Source organism: Somniosus microcephalus, chromosome 18 (assembly GCF_052327205.1).
Source record: "Somniosus microcephalus isolate GS21.2 chromosome 18, FLI_Smic_1.0, whole genome shotgun sequence".
Lineage (NCBI taxonomy): Eukaryota > Metazoa > Chordata > Chondrichthyes > Squaliformes > Somniosidae > Somniosus > Somniosus microcephalus.
Window position 1 is genome coordinate 64,458,614 of NC_141004.1, and position 21,500 is coordinate 64,480,113.

The following is a 21,500-nucleotide window of genomic DNA, read 5'->3' on the forward strand; positions in this document are numbered from 1 at the left end:
CGGGGCAGAATTGGAACACCGGAACAGTGAATTGAATTTGAGTAAGGGGTCAGAGGTTGCTCCTCCCCCTCAAAGGAATGGACTGTAAGGAAGGGAGAAATCTTCAAGACTCCCTACTAACTAACACCCAAGTTGAGAGAGCAATAAGAGCTGGCTAGATTAGTCAAGAGCCGATTGTGAGAAGTCAATAAAGAAATAGCTATTAGATTCAAAGATGGGTTTTAATTCTTAGACCAGGGACCGACAACAGGCAAGCAGAAAAAGATAGCATAAATGCCAGCAAGGTCGAATATCAAGCATCAAAAGACAAATAGAAATGATAAGGACTTATAATTGTCATTATAGTCGTAGTATTATTTTGTGTTATAATGACGGTTCTGAAAGCATGCTGTAGGGCAGCTGCGTCCCGAATAGTGCCGGTTGCTACAGTTGATATAATCAATATTGAGCCAGAAACCGAACAGCTAATGCTGGATAATGAACTGATAGCGATAGTAACATACATGTAATGTTCTTTGTTCATTTTCACAGACTACCACGCCTAGCACAACAAGATAGACAGAGGGGAAAGACGAACTTAGGTACTAAGTTTAAGCCATCAGTATAGGAGTAATCCCGGGGATGATAAAAGTGGAAGAGAAGTTGGTATCCCTAGCCAAAGTTTAAATTTGGTGCGGGACCAACAGGAGGGATTGAAAGGGTTAAAAGCAAATCCTCTGTGTTTAAAATGCAAAGCAAACAAATTACAAAGGAAAGAGAAAGGGGTTATGTGCAAAATCACTAAGAGCTGAGGAGAAGCCAGGTGACGATAAAATGTCTGCCCAGCTCAAGGACTTTATACAATGGAGCCTTACAAGAATAAGATAAGGCATAGCCGCCAAGCTACACACAGCTAATGCTGAACTGTGAGAAAGATTTAATAAAATCAGCTAAACTTAAAGTAGTAACATAAAGAAACAAAATGGCTTGCGTAGATTATTAAAGAAACCTCAGCCTAGCAACTGTAGAACCAGACGTCATAACACAGGTGGCAGAGATAAGGAACAGAACAGAAAGAATGGGCTCAGTTACAAACGAGTTGTTGATACTCTAACCTATGACCTGCAGCCCAGTATTGCAGACCAAGAAGGGTCACGAGGGCCTAACCGCCAGAATCATTGCAGGGGAGGATTAATTAGCTATTGTATTGAAGGGGTTAAATTGAACCTCTCAGAATTCGGACAACCGAGGTGACCACTAATTAAGTGATGCCAGCAAAATTAAACTCAGAACAAAGGAGTGGGGTCATGTGAAAGTGAATAAGATAAGAAATAGCACAATAAAAATTGACTTACGTAAAGAGGCGAAACTAAACAAAGAACAATGTGAGAAGCTTCGAAAAACCAAGATAGGACGCAGTTGTGGGACCAGACAGAATATGTGCGTTTTGCGTAAGCAATAAGGAATATGCTGCTTTAGCTAAAAATTGTAGACACAGCAGAATATAGGGGTCATGGGAATTTGACCTGTGACCAAAGGCATAGTAAGATGTAACTAACCTTTTTTAATACTGAACAGAATCCATATGTGATCAGGTGATTATTGTAAACAATGTGATCAGGTGATTATTGTAATACAATGTGATCAGGTGATTATTGTAATACAATGTGATTGGATGAAAATAGAATAAAAAGCTGTACCAACCAAGAGCGAACGAGAAGGTGCTCACACAGACCGCGGGGGTCTAAGGCGCTTCTCCCAGAGCTCTGATAATAAACTGCATCTTTTTACTTTTACATGGTTTAGATGTGAATTTATTTTCACCCCAACAATACCATCCTGACTTGGAAATATATCACTGATCCTTCATCGTCGCTGGGTCAAAATCCTGGAACTCCCTCCCTAACAGCACTGTGGGAGTACCTTCACCACACGGACTGCAGTGGTTCAAGAAGGCGGCTCACCACCACCTTCTCGAGGGCAACTAGGGAGGGGCAATAAATGCTGGCCTTGCCAGCGACGCCCACATCCCATAAATGAATTTTTTTTATTAGGGAAAGGGACTGAATTGAGGCATGGGACTGATTTGGAGAGTATACAGAAGAGTTTGCTGCCACTTAATTGGAAGGGGAAGAGTGGCTCTGTATGCTGGGATAGGAGTGGGGATTAATTGTCAAACTTAAGAGAATTTAATATTCAACGTAACAATTTTATAACAGCTTAACCAAATGAAGTAAAAAATCTCATTTGGTTAAACTGTTTTAAAATTGTTGCATTTTCCAATGGCCCTGCTGTTAGGTTGTTAGTTGATAGGGATCTCCCAGCACTCAGGTGTAGTCCTAGGACTTGCAAACACTGACAAGAGCCTCGGATGGTTGCAGAGCTGTATTGGCACCATCTCCTGTCTGCCCCTAGTGGTCATAAAATGGTACAGAAAGAGGGGGTGATAGTAACAAAGAAAGTCAGCTGGTGTGATACAAATAGAACAAAGGGGAAGGGGGAACCCAAGAACATCATGGGATATCCAAACATTGTCAAACACTTACCTTCTCCACTCTCGTCACTGTCCTCTTCTTCCTCTACAGATGTCCTGGAATCACATTGGACGTTGTGATTTTCTGGGGTTATATCAGATTCCTGGAATAGTTAACAAGAACACATTACTCTATTCATTAACAGACGATGTTGCCTCCAGTGAGACTGCAGGATAGGTTTTCAACTTGGCGCAACAATGACACCAATATTACAACTTGCAACCTGCCCTCCATCATCTGTGGCCCTTAGAAGCGACACAGCTCTATGCACCTCTGAGCACCCAAGCTGAGATTCAGTGCCTCTCCTTTACTTGGTCTCAAACGGAAGAAGGTAAGAGAATGTGATTAGGAGGCAGGGCTCTCCCAGTCTCCGCACAGCGACAGAAAGGACCCTGTTAAAACAGAGCTGTTTACCAGAACGAATGGTCCCACTTCTTTTCTCTATCACTTGTTCTCTGGGTAAAAGGAAAAGAAAGAGCTTGCATTTATATAGCGTGGTTCATGACCTCAGGACGGCCCAAAGCGCTTCACAGCCCATGAAGTACTTTTGAGGTGCAGTCACTGTTGTAATGTAGGAAACGTGGCAGCCAATTTGTGCACAGCAAGCTCCCACAAACAGCAACGAGATAATGACCAGATACAGGCCCGGATTTTGCGGTGGGTACGACGGTGTACTCTCAGGTCGTCATACCACCTATGAAATCCATCGCAAATTTGGGATTTACTGTAAGCGCTAAAGCCCGAACTTGCGGTCTGTCAACATATGCATTGACAGGTCATCCGCTTCGCCACCGAAAACCTAATTGCTGGCGCAGAGCTGGGCTATTTGCCGAACAACTGCCCAGCAATTAGGACAGAAATTTTACGGCTGGAGGAAACAGGCGCAGAGCCTGTTTCCACAGCGTAAGGGGAAAACCCGAGATGAAAAAAAATGCTTTTTTCCCCAATTAAATGGCTTAAAACCTTTACTGAGAAGCAATCCTAACGTATGTTAAAGCTGCAGGTTTTTCAAAAATAACGTTTACATTTCATAATTTTCTGCACAGTGCACAGTATTTGTTTAGAACTGGGAATTATGAGTAATGAATTGGATTCCCACGATACAAACTAAATCTGTATGTATTTTAAAGGCTGTAGTAATTAAGTAAGATAGTAATTTAAATGAATGAAAGACAATCTGTTTTCTGATTGGAGGACCAGGCCCACATGATCCCAGGTACGCCTCCGCACAGGCTGCGCCCCTGGGATCGGTGGGCCGTTACGCTGCCCTCCTACTCGCAGCATCAGAACGCAGGTTTACGCAGGAGGGCCGCCATCAGCTAGGTGCATATTCTTTTCACAAATCGGCGGCGCACTCCAGAGGTACGCCACCGACCGCAATTTTTGGCCCAATCTGTTTTTAGTGGTGTTGGTTGAGGGATAGATAATGGCCAGGACACCGGGGAGAACTCCCCTGCTCTTCTACGAATAGTGCCATGGGATCTTTTATGCCCAACTGAGGGGGCAGACGGGGCCTCGGTTTAACGTCTCAACCAAAGGTCAGCACCTCCGAGAGTGCAGCTCTGGAGTGTCAGCCTAGGTTGTGCGCTCAAGTCTTCTGACTCGGGTTGAGAGTGCTACTATTAGCCCTCACTGAACAGGGTAAGTGCCAGGCCTCTACTTGCTAAATACCCACAGTGACACGATTGAAATCAGAAACTCACAGTGCGGGGAATCGCAGGCTCAGACCCACATCCCATTACTCTGTGCGTTGAAGGTTGCTTAAGGGCAGCCCTAAGCAAGACTTTGACTGAGGGACTCTGACAAAACCTAGTACCATTGCTGTGTGAGGATGATGCTTTACATTTTCTAGTGCTGAACAAAGAGGATGCTGCACGGGTGGGATGTCCTGATGGTGCTTTAAGATGCAGGAACCAAACTCAAGCAGTTTGTAGGTCATCTGGATCTCTGCCTTGTAATCCTCTTTGACCTCTAGGGTAAGATCATTATAGACTCGTCTATCAGACCTTTAGACGAGATTTAATGGAGGCATATGAGATGTTAAACAGTGGTTTAAATGATTAATGAAGAGCACTATTTCGAGGTATATAATGAAAGTAGGAAAAGTGAGCCCAGATTCAAACAGGTGAAAGGCAAATTTATGATGAATGTCAGGTAGGCCTTTTCACAAAGATTGATCAACAAATGGAATGGACTTTCAGATAGGATAGTGGAGGCAAGAACCCTGAAGCTTAAGGGAGCGTTGGATGCTATGATGGTTTTCTAGATGGATGACCTAAGGTAGGCTGAATTGCCTCCCTGTTCTTGTGATCTGTTGGCTGATATTACTGGCTCGCCCAGGAAGGGTCTCTGTTGAAAATAAACCATTTTAGCAGAACCTGGGAGCTTTTGATGTTGACTGGACACCCAAAGTATCAGCATGTTCCATTCCCCAATGCTGACATTCCTCACCTTGAGGAGCAACAGGTGTCAGCACTCTCGCTTGAGTCAGAAAGTTGTGGGTTCGAGCCTCACTCCAGAGACTTGAGCATATAATCCAGGCCGACACTCCAATGCAGTGGTAAGGGAGTACTGCACTGTAGGAGCTATCATCTTTCGGATGAGATGTTAAACTGAGGTGCTACCTGCCTTCTCAGGTGGATGTAAAAGATCCCACAACACTATTTGAAGAGCAGGGGATTTCTCCTGGTAGCCTGGCAACAATTTATCCCTCAACCAACATCACTAAAACCGGTCATTTGTTGTAGTGTTGTTTGTGGGATCTTGCTGTATGTAAAATGGCTGCCACATATTCCTAGATTACAACAGTGGCAGCACTTTAAAAGTACTTAATTAGCTGTGAAGCACTTTGGGATGTCCTGAGGTCATGAAAGGCGCTACAGAAATGCAAGTTCTTTCTTCTTTTACAGAAAAAAAATCACAAAAAGTTTTAGAAGAATGTTGATGTTTTTGAACTGTATGTTTTAAATGCATTCATGGAATTTGCAAGGAATGTAGGGAAATGTAAGATTTTTAAATAGTTCCCTGTAGAAACTCCCAATATTTTGATTCTTACCTATCAGTAACCTCAGAATTGTATGTGTGTGTGCAAAGAAAATAGAGCTGGGGATAGTCTATTAAGGTTTGTGTGTAGAGGGCAATATTTCCCTGTGGGTGACCCTCGGTGGTTCACAGGTGCAGCATTCCTGAGGTACAGGAAACAGGATGCTGCAATGTTCATGCTCCTGGCCACTTGAATGGCTCGGGTGCAATCCTGGCACAGGCCTGCGCACCGCCCCCCTGCCACCCCCGCCCCACTCCGCCGCACCCGCAGCTGGGCCAGGCACCAGAAAATCAGGCAGGAACCAGGAGAAGGCCTGAGAGACCTACAGCTGTGCTCCAAGCCATCTGCATCAGGGCCTTCTGGCTGCTGCTGGACAGCGATGGCCAGAAGGCCCCTGGGGAAGGAGTGGCAGTGAAAGAGGAGTCCGTACTTGACTTCTGGCTGCCCCCAGGTCTGAGTAGGGAGGACTGAGGAAGGAGCTCCGTTTTTGAGGTCCAGGTTAAGAATGAGTTAGGAGTAGGAAAAAATGCAATGAGCTTTGATTTCAACACAGGACGTAGGGATGAGGAACAGCATGTCAGCTGGCGTATTTGGGCCTTAGGAATAACAGGAGAAAAAAGTTGAGAGAAGGACTGACCATAATAAAATATATTGAGACAAAAAGATTGAGATGGAGACAGAGAATGTCGAGGCTTGAGTTGAGCGAAGGATTGGCAATCAAACGATATACTTCCTAGTTTGTATGTCACTGAACATTTACGACCCCAATAGTCCTTGTGGTTGTATGAGTTTAGTAGCAATGATTAATGATTGGTTTCCTCAGTGTAATGTTCTCTGATGTTGGAGGGTTGTTTAAAGTGTGAAACGCTTTGTTTGGACGGCGGACCCATCGATCAGAAGCACAGTAAGCGCCGGCTGTCTATTGCTGTGTTATTCCAACTCAAGCACACATTGAGTTACTGCAGACTGCTTACTCCAGTTAAAGATACAGCCCTTATTTGTACATCTGAAATTCCTATACAGCCCAGCCAGTGTTAACAAAACAGTCTGTTGAAACCAATGAGCTAATACCCATTAACTGGCCTCTTTCTGCAGAAAACCTCTCCGTATAACACACGCCCCAAAAAGGGGATTGACTTGGTCTTCTCCAGTAGCGGAACAACAACAACTTACATTTATATAGCACCTTTAACGTAGTAAAACGTCCCAAGGAGCTTTCACAGGAACGTTATCAAACAATAGTTGACAACGAGCCACATAAACATAGAAGATAGGAGTAGGCCATTCAATGAAATCATGGCTGATCATCCAAATTCAGTACCCTATCCCTGCCTTCTCCCCATATCCCTTGATCCCTTTAGCCTTAAGAAATATATCCAACTCCTTCTTGAATATATTTAATGAATTGGCCTCTACTGCCTTCTGTGGTAAAGAATTCCACAGGTTCACCACTCTCTGGGTGAAGAAATTCCTCCTCATCTCTGTCCTAAATGGCTTACCCCTTATCCTTAGACTGTGACCCCTGGTTCTGGACTCCACGACCATCGGGAACATCCTTCCTGCATCTAGTCTGTCCAGTCCTGTTAGAATTTTATAAGTTTCAATGAGGTCCCCTCTCATTCTTCTAAACTCCAGCGAGTACAAGCCCAATCGACTCAGTCTCTCCTCATACGTCATTCCTGCCATCCCAGGTATCAGCCTGGTGAATCTTCGCTGCACTCCTTCCATGGCAAGAACATCCTTCCTCAGATAAGGTGACCAAAACTGCACACAATACTCAAGATGTGGTCTCACCAAGGCCCTGTACAACTGCAGCAAGACATCCTTGTTCCTGTACTCAAACCCTCTCGCTACGAAGGCCAACTTTAAGTGTGATATTAAGACAGATGAAGAGGCAGGTTTTAATGAGGGTCTTAAAGGAAGAGAGAGGTAGAAAAGTGGAGAGGTTTAGGGAGGGAATTCCAGAGCTTCGGACCAAGGCAGCTGAAGGCACAGCCACCAATGGTGGAGTGATTAAAATCGGGGATGTTCAAGAGACCAGAATTGGAGGCACGCAGGGATCTTGGAGGGTTGTGGGGCTGGATGATGTTACAGTGATCGGGCGGGGCGAGGCCATGGAAGGATTTGAAAACAAGGATGAGAATTTTAAGATCGAGGCATTGCTTAACCAGGAGCCAATGTAGGTCAGCGAGCACAGGGGTTATGGGTAAACGGGACTTGGTGCGAGTTAGGACACGGGGCAGTGAGCACAGGGGTGATTGGTGAACGGGACTTGGTGCGAGTTAGGATACAGGCAGCCGAGTTTTGGATGAGCTCAAGTTTATGGAGGGTGGAAGACAGGAGGTCGACCAGGAGTGCGTTGGAATAGTCAAGTCAAAAGGTAACAAAGACGTGGATGAGGGTTTCAGCAGCGGATGAGCTGAGGCAGGGCCGGAGTCGGGCGATGTTACGGAGGTGGAAATAGGCCGTCTTAGTGATGGCGCGGATATGTGGTCGGAAGCTCATCGCTGGGTCAAAAACAACAGCAAGGTTGCGAATTGTCTGGTTCAGCCTCAGACAGTTGCCAGGAGGAGGGATGGAGTCGGTGGCTAGGGAACGGAGTTTGTGGCAGAGACCGAAGACAATGGCTTCGGTCTTCCCAATATTTAGTTGGAGGAAATTTCTGCTCATCTAGGTGTCGGACAAGTAGCCGACAATTTAGAGACCATGGAGGGGTTGAGCGAAGTGGTGATGAGGTAGGGCTGGGTGTCATCAGCGTACATGTGGAAACTGACGCTGTGTTTTCTGATGATGTCACCAAGGGGCAACATGTAGATGAGAAATAGGAGGGGGCCAAGGATAGATCCTTGGGGGACACCAGAGGTAATGGTGCGGGAGTGGGAAGAGAAGGCACTGCAGGTGATTCTCTGGCTACGACTGGATAGATAAGAATGGAACCAGGCGAGTGCAGTCCCACCCAGCTGGATGACGGTGGAGAGGTGTTGGAGAAGGATGGAGAGGTCAACCGTGTCAAAGGCTGCAGACAGGTCGAGAGGACGAGGAGGGATAGTTTACCATGGTCACAGTCACAAAGGATGAAATTTGTGACTTTGATGAGAACTGTTTCGGTACTGTGACAGGGGCGGAAACTTGATTGGAGGGATTCAAACATGGAGTTCGGGAAACGGGCGATTGCGAATAGGCCGCCCATTTGACACTGCGCCCGATTTTCTTTTCCATTGATGTTAATCGGGCGCGACGTAAAACCGGCTGTCGATTTGCCATGAGCCCCTTTCTGGCTACTGGCAAAAACTAATTTCACCCCCCGATGTCTTTTAACTGTACATTTTCAAATGTCACTCCATGCTGTGCCATTTAAGCACAAAATCTGTAAAAGAATCAACTAGCCCTCTCCCAATCCCTGTAGCTTGACCCCAGAGTGGGAAGATTGATTAGTCCATCGTCCTCCACCCCCCAATACTCTTAACATCCCCGAGATTGTTGAGGTTTATTCTTGTTGTGTTGCCCGGATAAGAATGGTCATTGAAACCTGAGGCAAAGTTCAAAGGCAGCCTTGGCCGAAAGCTCAATGACATTGTTCAGGAGACAGTTTCCTTTAGATTTCATTGGAGCTTTGCGTTGGTGAACTCGGCAATGCTCCAACTTCTCGTTTCGCAACATGCCTCACAAAAATGGCTGCTGCTGTCATTTGCCGGTTCTTCCAGAGAACAAATTCCAGGCCTGGTGAATTCTCAACGCGTGATAACAGTGCGAAAGGCGTGCAGTCCGCACCCACATGCCACTCATCGGCAGGGCAACTGATTAGATCCCGAGACAGATTCCGCAAATTTCTATACTATGCGATTTGCCGCCTTGATTTTGCATAGGGGTGGGCTTCTGAGTGATAACAAATCACTTTTGCCACCTACCGTCGGTATATATCCATGTTCCATCCCTTTTCAATGAACCAAGTACCGCGCACACCTAGTTTGTAGACCCATGCACCGCCCTTAGCCACTACCAGCAAACCCATTCACCTCATGTGGTGTTTCCTGATGACTGAAGTTCCTAGGTTCCATCCCACCACCTGCAGAAGGACAAACAGGAGACATGAGTATACCCTCAGGTAGTTGATGTTCATGGACATCATGTCAGTAAGAAAGACTTGCATTTATATAGCGCCTTTCACAACCAATGAAGTACATTTGAAGTGTAGTCACTGTTATAATGTGGGGAAACACAGCAGCCAATTTGCACACAGCAAACTGCAATGAGATAAATGACCAGATAATCTGTTTTAGCGTCTGGGAATGCTTTTCCCGCTCAGGCCAGAGTTAAAGTTGCAGTCGAGGCCCAATGCAGTCATCGAACCCCTATTAGTGATTAATGATCAATTTCCCACCCTCCCACAGCGGGCGAGTTGTGACGGGGCCCCTGTTTGACACTCGCTGCTCGCCAAAGCCATTCAAATGAGGCCTGAGACCAAAGCCCTGGGCAGCAGTCAAGTTACCCCTCGCAATAAGTTTACAATTTTTAAAATTTTGAATCCCCCCCAAGTCAGTGGCACTCGCTAACCGGTTTTTAGTGTCTTAGACGTCAGTTTTTCAGATTTTTAGAGTTCAGTGTTAAGCATTTTAGTGGTCAGGGTCTCGGTAATTTAGAGGTCAGTGGATTGACTACCATGGTGGGCCAGCTGGGTCCTGTTGCATGCGCAACCCGTTCTATGTGGGATCTCCAGGACACTTCAGGCGTCCTGGATAACCATGTGTGCAGGAATTGCCGCCAGTTGTTCAAGTCACTGCAGTGCATCCGGGTGTCTGAAAGTTTCCTTGTTCCAGGATGTGGTCACCCCACAGCGACAGAGGGTGCTGGAGGTGAAAGAACGGGTGACCTCCAGACAGGATAGGAGGAAGGCACAAGTAGTTTTTTTTTATTTGTTCATGGGATGTGGGCGTCACTGGCAAGGCCAGCATTTATTGCCCACCCCTAATTGCCCTCGAAGGTGGTGGTGAGCCGCTTTCTTGAACCGCTGCAGTCCGTGTGGTGAAGGTGCTCCCACAGTGCTGTTAGGGAGCGAGTTACAGGATTTTTACCTAGGTAGTGCAGGAATCCCCCCAAGTCAGTGGCCCTCGCTTTTCAGTTTTAAGTACCGGAGAGGATGATGACTCCTTGGAGAAATGCATTAAGAATCATCCCCCTGGCACCACGGGAAATTTGACTGCACACAGGGGAAAAAGAAAGTCATTGGGGATTCAATAGATAGGGGCATAGACAGGCGATTCTGTAACCGCAAACGTGATTCCCGAATGGTATGATGCCTCCCTGGTGCAAGTATATCACCGAGCAGGTGCAGGACATTCTGCGAGGGGAAGGAGAACAGCCAGAAGTCGTGGTCCATATTAGAAACAATGACATAGGTAGCAAAGTGTTGAGGTCCTTCAGGCAGTGATTCAGGAACTAGGAAAAGAATTAAAAAGCAGGACTTCAAAGGTAGTAATCTCAGGATTACTCCCAGTGCCACATGCTAGTGAGTATAGAAACAGAATGATAGTGCAAATGGTATGTTGGCCTTCGAAGCGAGAGGGTTCGAGTACAGGAACAAGGATGTCTTGCTGCAGTTGTACAGGGCCTTGGTGAGACCACATCTAGAGTATTGTGTGCAGTTTTGGTTGCCTTATCTGAGGAAGGATGTTCTTGCCATGGAGAGAGTGCAGCGAAGATTCACCAGACTGATACCTGGGATGGCAGGAATGACGTATGAGGAGAGATTGGGTCGATTGGGCTTATACTCGCTGGAGTTTAGAAGAATGAGAGGGGATCTCATTGAAACTTATAAAATTCTAACAGGACTAGGCAGACTTGATGCAGGAAGGATGTTCCCGATGGCAGGGGAGTCCAGAACCAGGGGTCACAGTCTAAGGATAAGGGGTAAGCCATTTAGGACAGAGATGAGAAGGAATTTCTTCACTCAGACTGTGTTGAACCTGTGGAATTCTCTACCACAGAAGGCAGTAGAGGCCAATTCATTAAATATATTCAAGAAGGAGTTGGATATATTTCTTAAGGCTAAAGGGATCAAGGGATATGGGGAAAAAGCCGGGACAGGGTACTGAATTTGGATGATCAGCCATGATCTCATTGAATGGCGGAGCAGGCTCGAGGGGCCGAATGGCCTACTCCTGCTCCTATCTTCTATGTTTCTATGTTTCTATGTTTCTATGTGCAGGTAAATGCGAGGCTGGAGAAGTGGTGCAGGAGGGAGGGTTTCAGATTCTTGGGGCATTGGGACCGGTTCTGGGGGAAGGGGCACCTGTACAAAATGGATAGATTGCACCAGAACAAAGCAGGGATCGACGTTCTTGCTGAGAGTTAATTAGTACTGTTGGGCAGGGTTTAAACTAACTTGGCTGGGGAGGGGAACCAGGAAGCAGCAGAGAGGGGCAGAAATGAGATCAGAGGATAGAGAGATAAAAACAGTGGTAAAATTAGAAATATCCCAAAAATTGCAGGGACCAGATTGAGGAAAATAGCAAAAGTGACGAAGGAGGTATTGAATTGTATGTACGTCAATGTCCGTGGTGTAACTAATCAGGTTGGTGAGCTGCAGGCACAAATTGCTACATGGGATTATGACGTGGTTGCATTAACAGAGACAAGGCTCAAACAAGGCCAGGAATGGGTTCTTAATATTGCTGGTTACTGAATATTCAGGAATGACAGAGAAGGAAAAAGAGGAGGGGGTGTGGCAGTATTGATTAAGGATGATGTTACAGTTCTAAATAGAAAGGATATACTTGATGGTTCTTGGACTGAATCTTTTTGGCTTGAGTTGAGCAACAGACGGGGAGCTGTTACATTGTTGGGAGTTTTTTTATAGAGCTCCAAACATTGAGAAGGAGACAGATGAGCAAATTTGTTGGCAAATTTCAAAGGCGTGTAACAAAAATAGAGTACAGGAAACTCTCGATTTACCGGCACCTAAATAACCGGAAATCTCTGTTAACCGGCAAAATTCAGGAGTAGGTTCAGGTAAGTTTTACTTCATATTAGTGGCCGTTCCTGGATCTGTGGCTGTGTAACTGGGGTTCCTGCACTTGTTGCTAAGCAACAGGAGCGCTTGGTCTGTGGTCGGGGTTCCTGCACCTGTTGCTAAGCAACAGGGAAGCCTGGATTTGTTGCTGTGTACGGAGCTCTCGTACCTTTTACTATACCTCTCTGTAATCCAGACTTTTTGATAAACCGGCACCACGCCGGACCCGTCGATGCCGGATAAAAAAGAGTTTCCTGTAGTAATATTAGGAGACTTTAATTACCCTAATACAGACTGGGAAAAACATAGTGCTAAGGGTAGGGAAGGAGAGGAATTTCTGATATGTGTACAGGAGAACTTTCTCAATCAATGTCTCCAGTCCAACAAGGAAGGAAGCAGTGTTGGATCTGGTTCTGGGAAATGAAGTAGGGCGAGTGTGTTACAGTAGGAGATCATGTAGCTAAGAGTGACCACAACATAATTCTGTTTAAAGTAATTATGGAAAGAGACCAGAAAATATCAAAGGTAAAAGTGTTAAACTGGGGAAGAACTAATTTAAGAAGGGAATTAGCACAGATAGATTGGAAAAGACTATTGCAGGGTAAAGCAGTAATGGAGCAATGGAGAGCATTCAGGGAAGAGATAGTTCAGGTACAAACTAGGCATATTCCTTTGAAGGGAAAAGGGAGAGCATCCAAAGCTAATGCTCCCTGGATGACAAAAGAAATAAAAGTTAAAATAAAACAGAAAAGGGAGGCTTATAACAAATGTCAGGAGCAAGGTTCAGTGAATAACCAGGAAGATTATGGAAAGTACAGGAGGGAATTGAAAAAGTTAAGACATTAGGCAAAGAGAGGTTACGAAAAAAGATTGGCAGGCAACATTAAATTGAACCCTAAAATATTTTATAAACATAGGGGGAGAAATTCGGTATCGCCCCATTAGGGGCGCAATTATTGGCCAGGCGCAAAGTTTAGCACCTGGTGTTAATTATCACTTCCGACTGCAAACTTGGCTTCTATCACCCCTGGAGGTGATTGGAGCGCTAAATCAGGCGCTACACACCTCTCTTAAGGCGCTAACACCGAGGAGTGAGGTGCTACCTCAGAGCGCTGGCGAAGCTCATGTGATGTCAGTCAGCAATGGAACACAGACACACTGGTGTGAGCCAGTTCTTAAAGGGGTGGGTCGATCTTGCTCTTCATCCACACCCTGCTCATTGCAGCCTTGAATCTCAGCCTGGAGAGACCTGTACATCAAATCTGCTGGAAAGAACAATGGAGGCGCCCTGGGAAAGAACTCAGAGTGCAGCCCCCAAAGACTCTTCTAAATCGATGCAAGGAAGATCAAATCAAAATGAACCTGCAAAATGTTGCTCAGTACTCAAAGCTCCTCAACACATCTCCAGAAGTCTCTCTCTCTCACTCAGAATGCGTGGTGCAAAAATGTCGCCGACAAAAAAAGGCAGGAAACGGCCGCCTTTAAATAGTGCTCCCCCAGTCCCTTCCTGACTTCAAAACGCTCCCCTCAACCTGTCGTTGCTAGCGACAGGCAGTAAGGCAGGGGGCGCCACTCAGTATCCGGTCCGGGGCATTACCGGGTCACGATCTGCAGGCGCAGGAGATCATGGTGGTAGAGTTTAGCGTCGCCACAAAATGTCTGGTCAATTTCGCGAGCGGCACAAACATCGCCGTGCCCGGCCGCTAGTTGCTTTGTGCCCCATTAGCGCCCTCTTAAGGTGCTAACGGGAGGCGCAAACTAAACGAATTTTTCCCCCATAAAGTGTAAGCAATTTGCTCGGGAAAAAGTTGGGCCTATTAAAGACCCAAAGGGAAATCTTCATGTAGAGGCAGAGGACATGGCTGAAGTATTTTGCATTTGTCTTCACAGAGGAAGATGATGATGTGAAGGTTACACTAAAAGAGGAGAGAAGTTATGGACAGGATAATAATAGATAGAGAAGATGTACTAAAAAGATTAGCATTACTGAAAGTTGGTAAGTCACCTGGTCCGGATGAACTACATCCTAGGTTGCTGAAAGAAGCAGAGGTAGAAATAGCAGAGGCATTGGTCACAATCTTTCAATCCTCATTGGATATAGGAGTAGTGCCGGAGGACTGGAGAGTTGCTAATGTTATACCACTATTCAAGATAGGAGAGAGGGATAAACCAGGAAACTACAGGCCAGTCAGCCTAACATCGGTGGTGGGGAAGTTATTGGAAATCATTATCAGGAACAAAATAAACTTTAATTTGGAAAGGCATGGGTTAATGAAGGAGAGCCATCATGATTTTGTTAAAGGCAAATTGTGTCTGACTAACTTGATTGAATTCTTTCACAAGGTAACAGAGAAGGTTGATGAAGGTAGCGCGGGAGATGTTGAGTATATATGAAGCATTTGACAAAGTGCCACACAGGAGGTTTATTAAGAAGATGGAAGCCCATGAATTAAGGGGAAAGTGGCGGTATGGATACAAAATTGGCTCGGTGGCAGGAAGCAAAGGCTGGTGGTGGATGGATGTTTTTCAGACTGGGAAGTGGTTTGCAGTGGCGTTCCCCTAGGGTTAGTTTTGGGTCCATTACTCCTTGCAATTTTTATAAACAACCTAGACTCGGGAGCAGCATTATATAATAGAGATTATATATAGAGATTAATTGCTATGATTAGTCAACAACTCCATTATTGTTGTATCATATGACTACCAGGATGGTAGAGGGTGAATTAGATGGACCTTGGTCTTTCTTCATCTAGCAATTCTTATGTTCAATTGACCCATCACACACACCAGCACAGGATTACAATTCTGCTTTCTGCAACTCCAAGGATAGTTACGTACAATCAATGGATGCGTAGACGCAAATCTTATCACCAAACATTGTAAAGGCACTCCTTTCCCACACCAAGAGAATGAAAACATCTTACCAGCGAGGAGGGTGGAGGCCGCCGCAGAGATAAGACTTGCCAGCTCCGACTGCTGCTGTTTCAGCTCTTCCTTGCTGCAAGAAAAAGCCACTTTATTCACCTGGGTTAGAATGTGTGTCAACTCTGCTCTAACTGCACTCCAATCGCAGCCTCACTGTAATGTCTGGTTAGCTACTGATGCATTTCAAACAGATCCAGTCTAGATGTTCAGGGTTTATTTACTCCAACTGTTCAGCTGAATAGAGCCTTCAAAGCTTTGCGTTCACTCTACTCAGTGATTATATCAGATTGGGGTAGAACAATGGGTGGATGCCAATTTCTGACTTTACGATACACACAGCTTGGGGAGAGGGAAGGTTGGGTACAGCCGTGGTATGTGTAGTGTATGTACCCGTCTACCTTTAAGGGAACGATTGAGTGTAACCGTTCACCTTTAAGAGAACTACTTTAGGTGTGGCACTATTTGATTGGCTTCTGTATACGGTAATACCGACAGTGACCACACCACTATATAAGTGATGTTACAGGATAACTAGGGCAGATTCGCCCTGACCTCTGAATAGTAAAGACCTGTTTGTTTGTACTTCAAAAGTCTGTGTATTTATTTACTGCACAACCCACAGACTTTACAGTATGGATTGGCACTCTGACCTTTCACCTCTAGAACCGTGGTCCCCATCCAGCTTAGACTGATGGGGTGAACCAATGCTTTACTATTACTGTGACGCCATTGACTATTGACACGCGAGTCTGTAACCGTCGGTGATGCTCTACAGTGTAAATCCCTGACCTGCCATGCTTTGGCAGGAGTGAAGAGCCACCAATTTATCGGCCTCCACATCTGCCGCCAGAACTGCCTCCTCCTTTGCATCCAATTGTCCTCCTGGAGGCCAGTGTCAGAATTCAAATGTCAAAGACAGGAAAGTGACACAGGGAGTGTTTTGTTGTCTCTCTCCCAGAACTTGAACTGCAGCCAGTCACAATGTAAAAGTGTCTCCTCTTTCCGCCAACTGTAATGGTCCTGTGTGAGAAGGGTTGGGTCGTCATGGTTATGGGCCCACAGTAAAACTGTTTGAATCTCTGGCCTGACATGACCAGAAATGCATCAATTCCAAGGCAGGTTATCTTCCTCTAGCACCTACATAGCACTGTAGAATGAAGGATTCTGGGTTCATTCCCACAATTGCTCCCATTCATTGAGTTTCCTATTTCACTGCCGCCTGAAATGGGAGAAGTGCGATGGAGACCCATTCCCGTAGGGAAGGCTGGATAATCAATCATCCTGGGCTACTCATGTGTGCCTACTACAGGCAGAGCTGCATGAACAACAGCCTGGGGGAAGAACATCCACTGCGAGTAGAATATCCACCCTCCCACATTTCAAAACATATTTCATTGTCTTTCAAGCGCTTTGGGATTTCCTGAGTGCATGAAAGGTGCTATATCAGCATCTGTCGATCTATCCGTCGATCTATCCGTCGATCTATCCGTCGATCTATCCGTCGATCTATCCATCTGTTGATCTATCCGTCGATCTGTCCGTCGATCTATCCGTCGATCTGTCTATCTGTCTGTCGATCGATCGATCTACCTGTCGATCTACCTGTCGATCTACCTGTCGATCTACCTGTCGATCTGTCTGTCGATCTGTCTGTCGATCTGTCTGTCTGTTGATCTGTCTGTCTGTCTGTCTATCTATCTATCTAATTTCTTTCTTTCTTTCTGGCTGGGCAGTGGAGGGATTAATCCATCAAAGGAGCGCAGAGAACCTACTCCAAGGTTGAAGTCCTGCCAAATTCAAATAGGTAGGACCAGCACAACCAGGTCTCCCTTCCTCCCATGTTTGCTGTGCCTCCTTGGCCTACTGATGCCAACGGAAGCCCCTATCTAAATAACTGGTTATGGACATTTACAACGACAATTTCTGGGAGAAAATGGAACAATAAATTTCTTGGATAAATAGTTTACAAAAAAATCCTCATTGGCTCCACCTGCCCCTGACCTCAGCTGCTCCTGGGCCTGTTGGTGCTCAGGGCCTCCACCTGCCCCTGACTTCAGCTGCTCCTGGGCCTGTTGGTGCTCAGGACCTCCACCTGCCCCTGACCTCAGCTGCTCCTGGGCCTGTTTGTGCTCAGGGCCTCCACCTGCCCCTGACCTCAGCTGCTCCTGGGCCTGTTGGTGCTCAGGGCCTCCACCTGCCCCTGACTTCAGCTGCTCCTGGGCCTGTTGGTGCTCAGGACCTCCACCTGCCCCTGACCTCAGCTGCTCCTGGGCCTGTTGGTGCTCAGGGCCTCCACCTGCCCCTGACTTCAGCTGCTCCTGGGCCTGTTGGTGCTCAGGACCTCCACCTGCCCCTGACCTCAGCTGCTCCTGGGCCTGTTGGTGCTCAGGACCTCCTCCTGCATATAGCGTTTAAGCCACATGTCCCTTCTTCCAACGCTCCTGGTCTGCTGGCTGCTCTTTACCAGTGGGAAACCATCTGTTCACTCTTTAAACCGACCACAGCACATGATATATTCGCCAAGTCAAAATTGCTCAGTTTATGAGCGCTTTAAATGGTGAACAGCCTGTTTCCCACTGGCAAAGACAAGCCAGCAATCCCCAGAGAATGGTGGCAAAAGGCCATGAATGCTATCCCCTCTCTCCTGAGGACACTGACTTATGCTTGGTCAGGTACACAGGGGCAGGTGGCGCCAGTAAGGGTGAGGCCAAGGAGCCACTGCAAAGAGGGGAGGAAGGGAAGCTGTTGGTCCACTCCAGTTCTCCCTGCCGCTGTTCCAATGTGGGTGTGCTCCTCTCCCACTGGTCCTACAAGTTTGAATTTGGCAAAACATCAAGCTTGGTGTAGGTTCTCTGCACTGATTTGGTGGATTTAATCCCCGCCCACCTGCCAATGCTTGTTCCTGTGGGTTTGACTCTCTACTGGTGTGAACAGCTACCTCAAATATAAGGATGACTAAGTAGACAGAACAGAAACTCCTAACCTGAGTAGAACAAAACCTTCCCTCAGTCCAGGCTGCTGCTCATCGACGGTGACCTACAAAACAAGATTGAAGAGATCAATGGGGTGGTGAAGAAGATCATGGGTCATGAAATGGGTGGGTATAACATCAACTGCGGCTCAGTGGGTAGCACTCTCGCCTCTGAATCAGAAGGTTTTGGGTTCTTAGTCCCACTCCAGAGACTTGAGCCCAAAAATCTAGGCTGACACTCCAGGGCTGTGCTGAGGGAGTGCTGCACTGTCGGAGGTGCCGTCTTTCAGATGAGACGTTAAACCGAGGCCCCGTCTGCTCTCTCGGGTGGACGCAAAAAAAAATCCCAAGAGCAGGGGAGCTCTCCCTGGTGTCCTGGCCAATATTTATCCCTCAACCAACATAATTAAAACAGAATATCTGTTCACTATCTCACTGCTGTTTGCTGTGTGCAAATTGGCTGTCGCATATCCGACATTACAACAGTGACGACTCTTCAAAAGTACCTCATTGGCTGTAAAGTGTTTCGGGGCATCCTGACATCGTGAAAGGCGCTATATTTCTTTCAACTGCTGATATAACCCCCCTGTACAGACACTAGAAAGTGTGAAGGGCACTGGCCAGCATTCTACAGAATGGAGCAGGCACATAAAGATTATTCAGCTGTCCCGAGCTCCCAGTGGGAAGTCCAGCCCAACAGGAGCGTGGGTCAAAGAACTGGCATTGCAGTGGGGTAGCCCTGTCAACCAGCATGCGAAGCTTCCTGCTGGGTGTGTAGGATCGCTGAGCTGACTGTGTGGAGGGAAAGAGCTGAGCTTCTCCCATGGCCACCTGTCCAGTCTTTGACCACACGGCCTAGTTTGTAAGCAGGCTGTGTGGAACTTTCGAAGCTGTAAGCTGGGCACCAAAGCTTGGAGTAACCTTCGAGGCGGTTTCACTACTGGAGGTGGGATCGGGCGGAGCTTCCCCTCCCCGCCCACCAACCCCCCCCCCCCCCCCCCGCTGTGACCTCCCAACCCATTCTTCTCTTCCAATGTTGAGCTGCTTTTCTCTCACGCGGCTGTTTGCTGCTGACTTGTAGCTGCACTGGTTCTACCTTCAGGACTTCAAGCTTGGGGGGTCATGACCGGTGCAGGGTGGTCTCCCGGCCTAGCTCTGCTATTCAGGGTGGGCCTTCCACCGACAGCAGGATGGGCCAAGATTAGAGGGAGAAAAAGGCCCATGCAGATTAAATGAGGCTGGATGACACTGTTAGTCACTGGCATTTCACCTCTGGGACCCGGGTATGCATCTAGCCCAGACTGATGGCTGTAAGACACAGTGAGCAGTGACTTTGGGCAGGCTCAATCCAAAACCTAGTGCCAAGGCGAGAGTGGATAGACGGAGTACGTTACATCTAGCAGAACCGATATACAGAGTGTATATATCAGCTTGCGCCACATCCAGAATACCTTGCGCTTTACATACAAAAAATTCATGATACTTAAAAGTTAAGTTAAGTACAGTTTTAAGGAACTATAGAATAACCATGTTAAGCAGTCAGAACCCAGATGTGAAAATATGAGTACAACAAAGAGCCTGGAAGAGTGCTACATGACCCCTCCCCAACACGGTAGTGACCCCGCCGCTCATGACCCCGTGCCGCGGTGACCCTGCACCATGTGACTCCCATGACCTGGTGTTCCTACACCTTGTCAGCCCATGCTGCTGTCACCCTGTACTATGTGACTCCATGTCACGGTGTCCAGGTACCGTGCGACTCTATGCTTTAATATGAGCACACTCCGCATTCATGACACCGCTCACCATAACTTGCAGGATGACGTACCGCGTGGGATCGAAGTTGCGGTGATATGAATTTTCAGTCGCACTCTGACTGTTAGGACGTTACATTATAATCACGTGCACAGAACCTAAAACAGGACACCGAATACATAAAACACACGAAATGGACAGGCAAGAAAAGACCAGCAGGTCCATCAAGCCTGCCCCATGACCAGACACTTTCCAACACCACCGCCCTTCCCCTCCCCCCCCCACCCCACCTCCCACAGCCGTGTCAACTCCTGGGAGAGGCAAAAAAAAACCCCAGAGAAATAAGGGCCAATAAGGGAAAAAATACGCGGGAAAATTCCTCTCCGACCCCCTCAGGCGATCAAAACCAGTCCAGGAGGTCACATGGACCAAGTGTTATCTGTAAAACCACTTACCATCTATATTCTTCAACCTCCCATGACCGATACATTGAGTGGCTGGATCTGTAAGTGACTGAGCTGAGGTGGCTTTCTCCCCCTTACCTCAGAGGATGGGGCAATGTCCTTCCGTCTCCACAGATGCAGTGCGCTGTCCCTGGGTGCCACGGGCAGCGAAAGGAGGGAGGAGGCGGACTGGGAGCGGTGGAGGGTGTACAGCAGTTTCTGCGGAGAACTCATCTTCCTTCACAATCCTGTCAGCAAACGACATGAGACCTTTTACCTCAGAAAGCAGAAATTAAGAAAATCATTGAGGGAAGCTGTCAAGTGGATCTTGACAACTTTTATTTTTGAACTGATATGGTATTTTTTGTGATTTCTCAGTGAGGAGTGTTAGTTCACACCGAGCGCTCTCAGGTCAAGCACAGCACAGTTAGCTGCAGAGTAAAGATGCTTCTAATCTGGGCTCACTAGAGAGAAGGCGTGACACTGGCTCAGTTTTCCCTCTCTAAACCAGGGGCACTGAGTCCAACTGAAGAGCCCTTGCCCAGGCTTGGATCAGATTGAACCTAGAGATTCCCTGGCCTATGAGGCTCAGTACCGCACTGTGCAGTGTGCTTACCCACTGGGACCTCGGGCAGGCCCAGAACCTTGTAAATTTAGGAGAGTGGGAGAATGGGAGTGCTTCAGGGTGACGGTGAGTATTAGAGTGAAAGTGACAGTGAGGGTGGGAATGAGGGTGATGGTGAGTGTGAGTGAGGCTGGGTGAGGGTGAGAGTGAGCGCGAGTGCGAGTGAGGATGAGTCTTGAGGGTGTAAGTGAAGGTGAGGGTAAGAGTGAGGCTGAG

The 21,500-nt window shown here is 47.0% G+C and overlaps 1 protein-coding gene and 1 long non-coding RNA gene across 4 annotated transcripts in view; one reads left to right on the plus strand and one right to left on the minus strand.

Annotated features, from left to right (window-relative positions):
* The window catches only part of LOC147105328 (uncharacterized), a 156,596-nt gene that overhangs the window by 117,571 nt on the left and 17,525 nt on the right, over positions 1–21,500 (minus strand). For 2 of the 3 annotated variants that reach the window (XM_086011592.1, XM_086011590.1), the window contains exons 2-6: positions 20,759–20,936; positions 18,474–18,526; positions 15,490–15,563; positions 9,573–9,622; positions 2,526–2,616 (exon numbers count right to left, since the gene is read on the minus strand). In XM_086011592.1, the coding sequence (XP_085867718.1) occupies positions 2,526–2,616; positions 9,573–9,622; positions 15,490–15,563; positions 18,474–18,526; positions 20,759–20,893 (403 nt within the window). In that variant the 5' untranslated portion in view covers positions 20,894–20,936. The remainder of the gene's footprint in view (positions 1–2,525; positions 2,617–9,572; positions 9,623–15,489; positions 15,564–18,473; positions 18,527–20,758; positions 20,937–21,500) is intronic. The other variant, XM_086011591.1, reaches the window with a different exon arrangement.
* LOC147105329 (uncharacterized) overlaps positions 2,611–21,500 on the plus strand; it is a 47,887-nt gene continuing 28,997 nt past the window's right edge. Inside the window, exon 1 of the long non-coding RNA XR_015081732.1 lies at positions 2,611–2,844. This is a non-coding gene — a long non-coding RNA (uncharacterized LOC147105329). The remainder of the gene's footprint in view (positions 2,845–21,500) is intronic.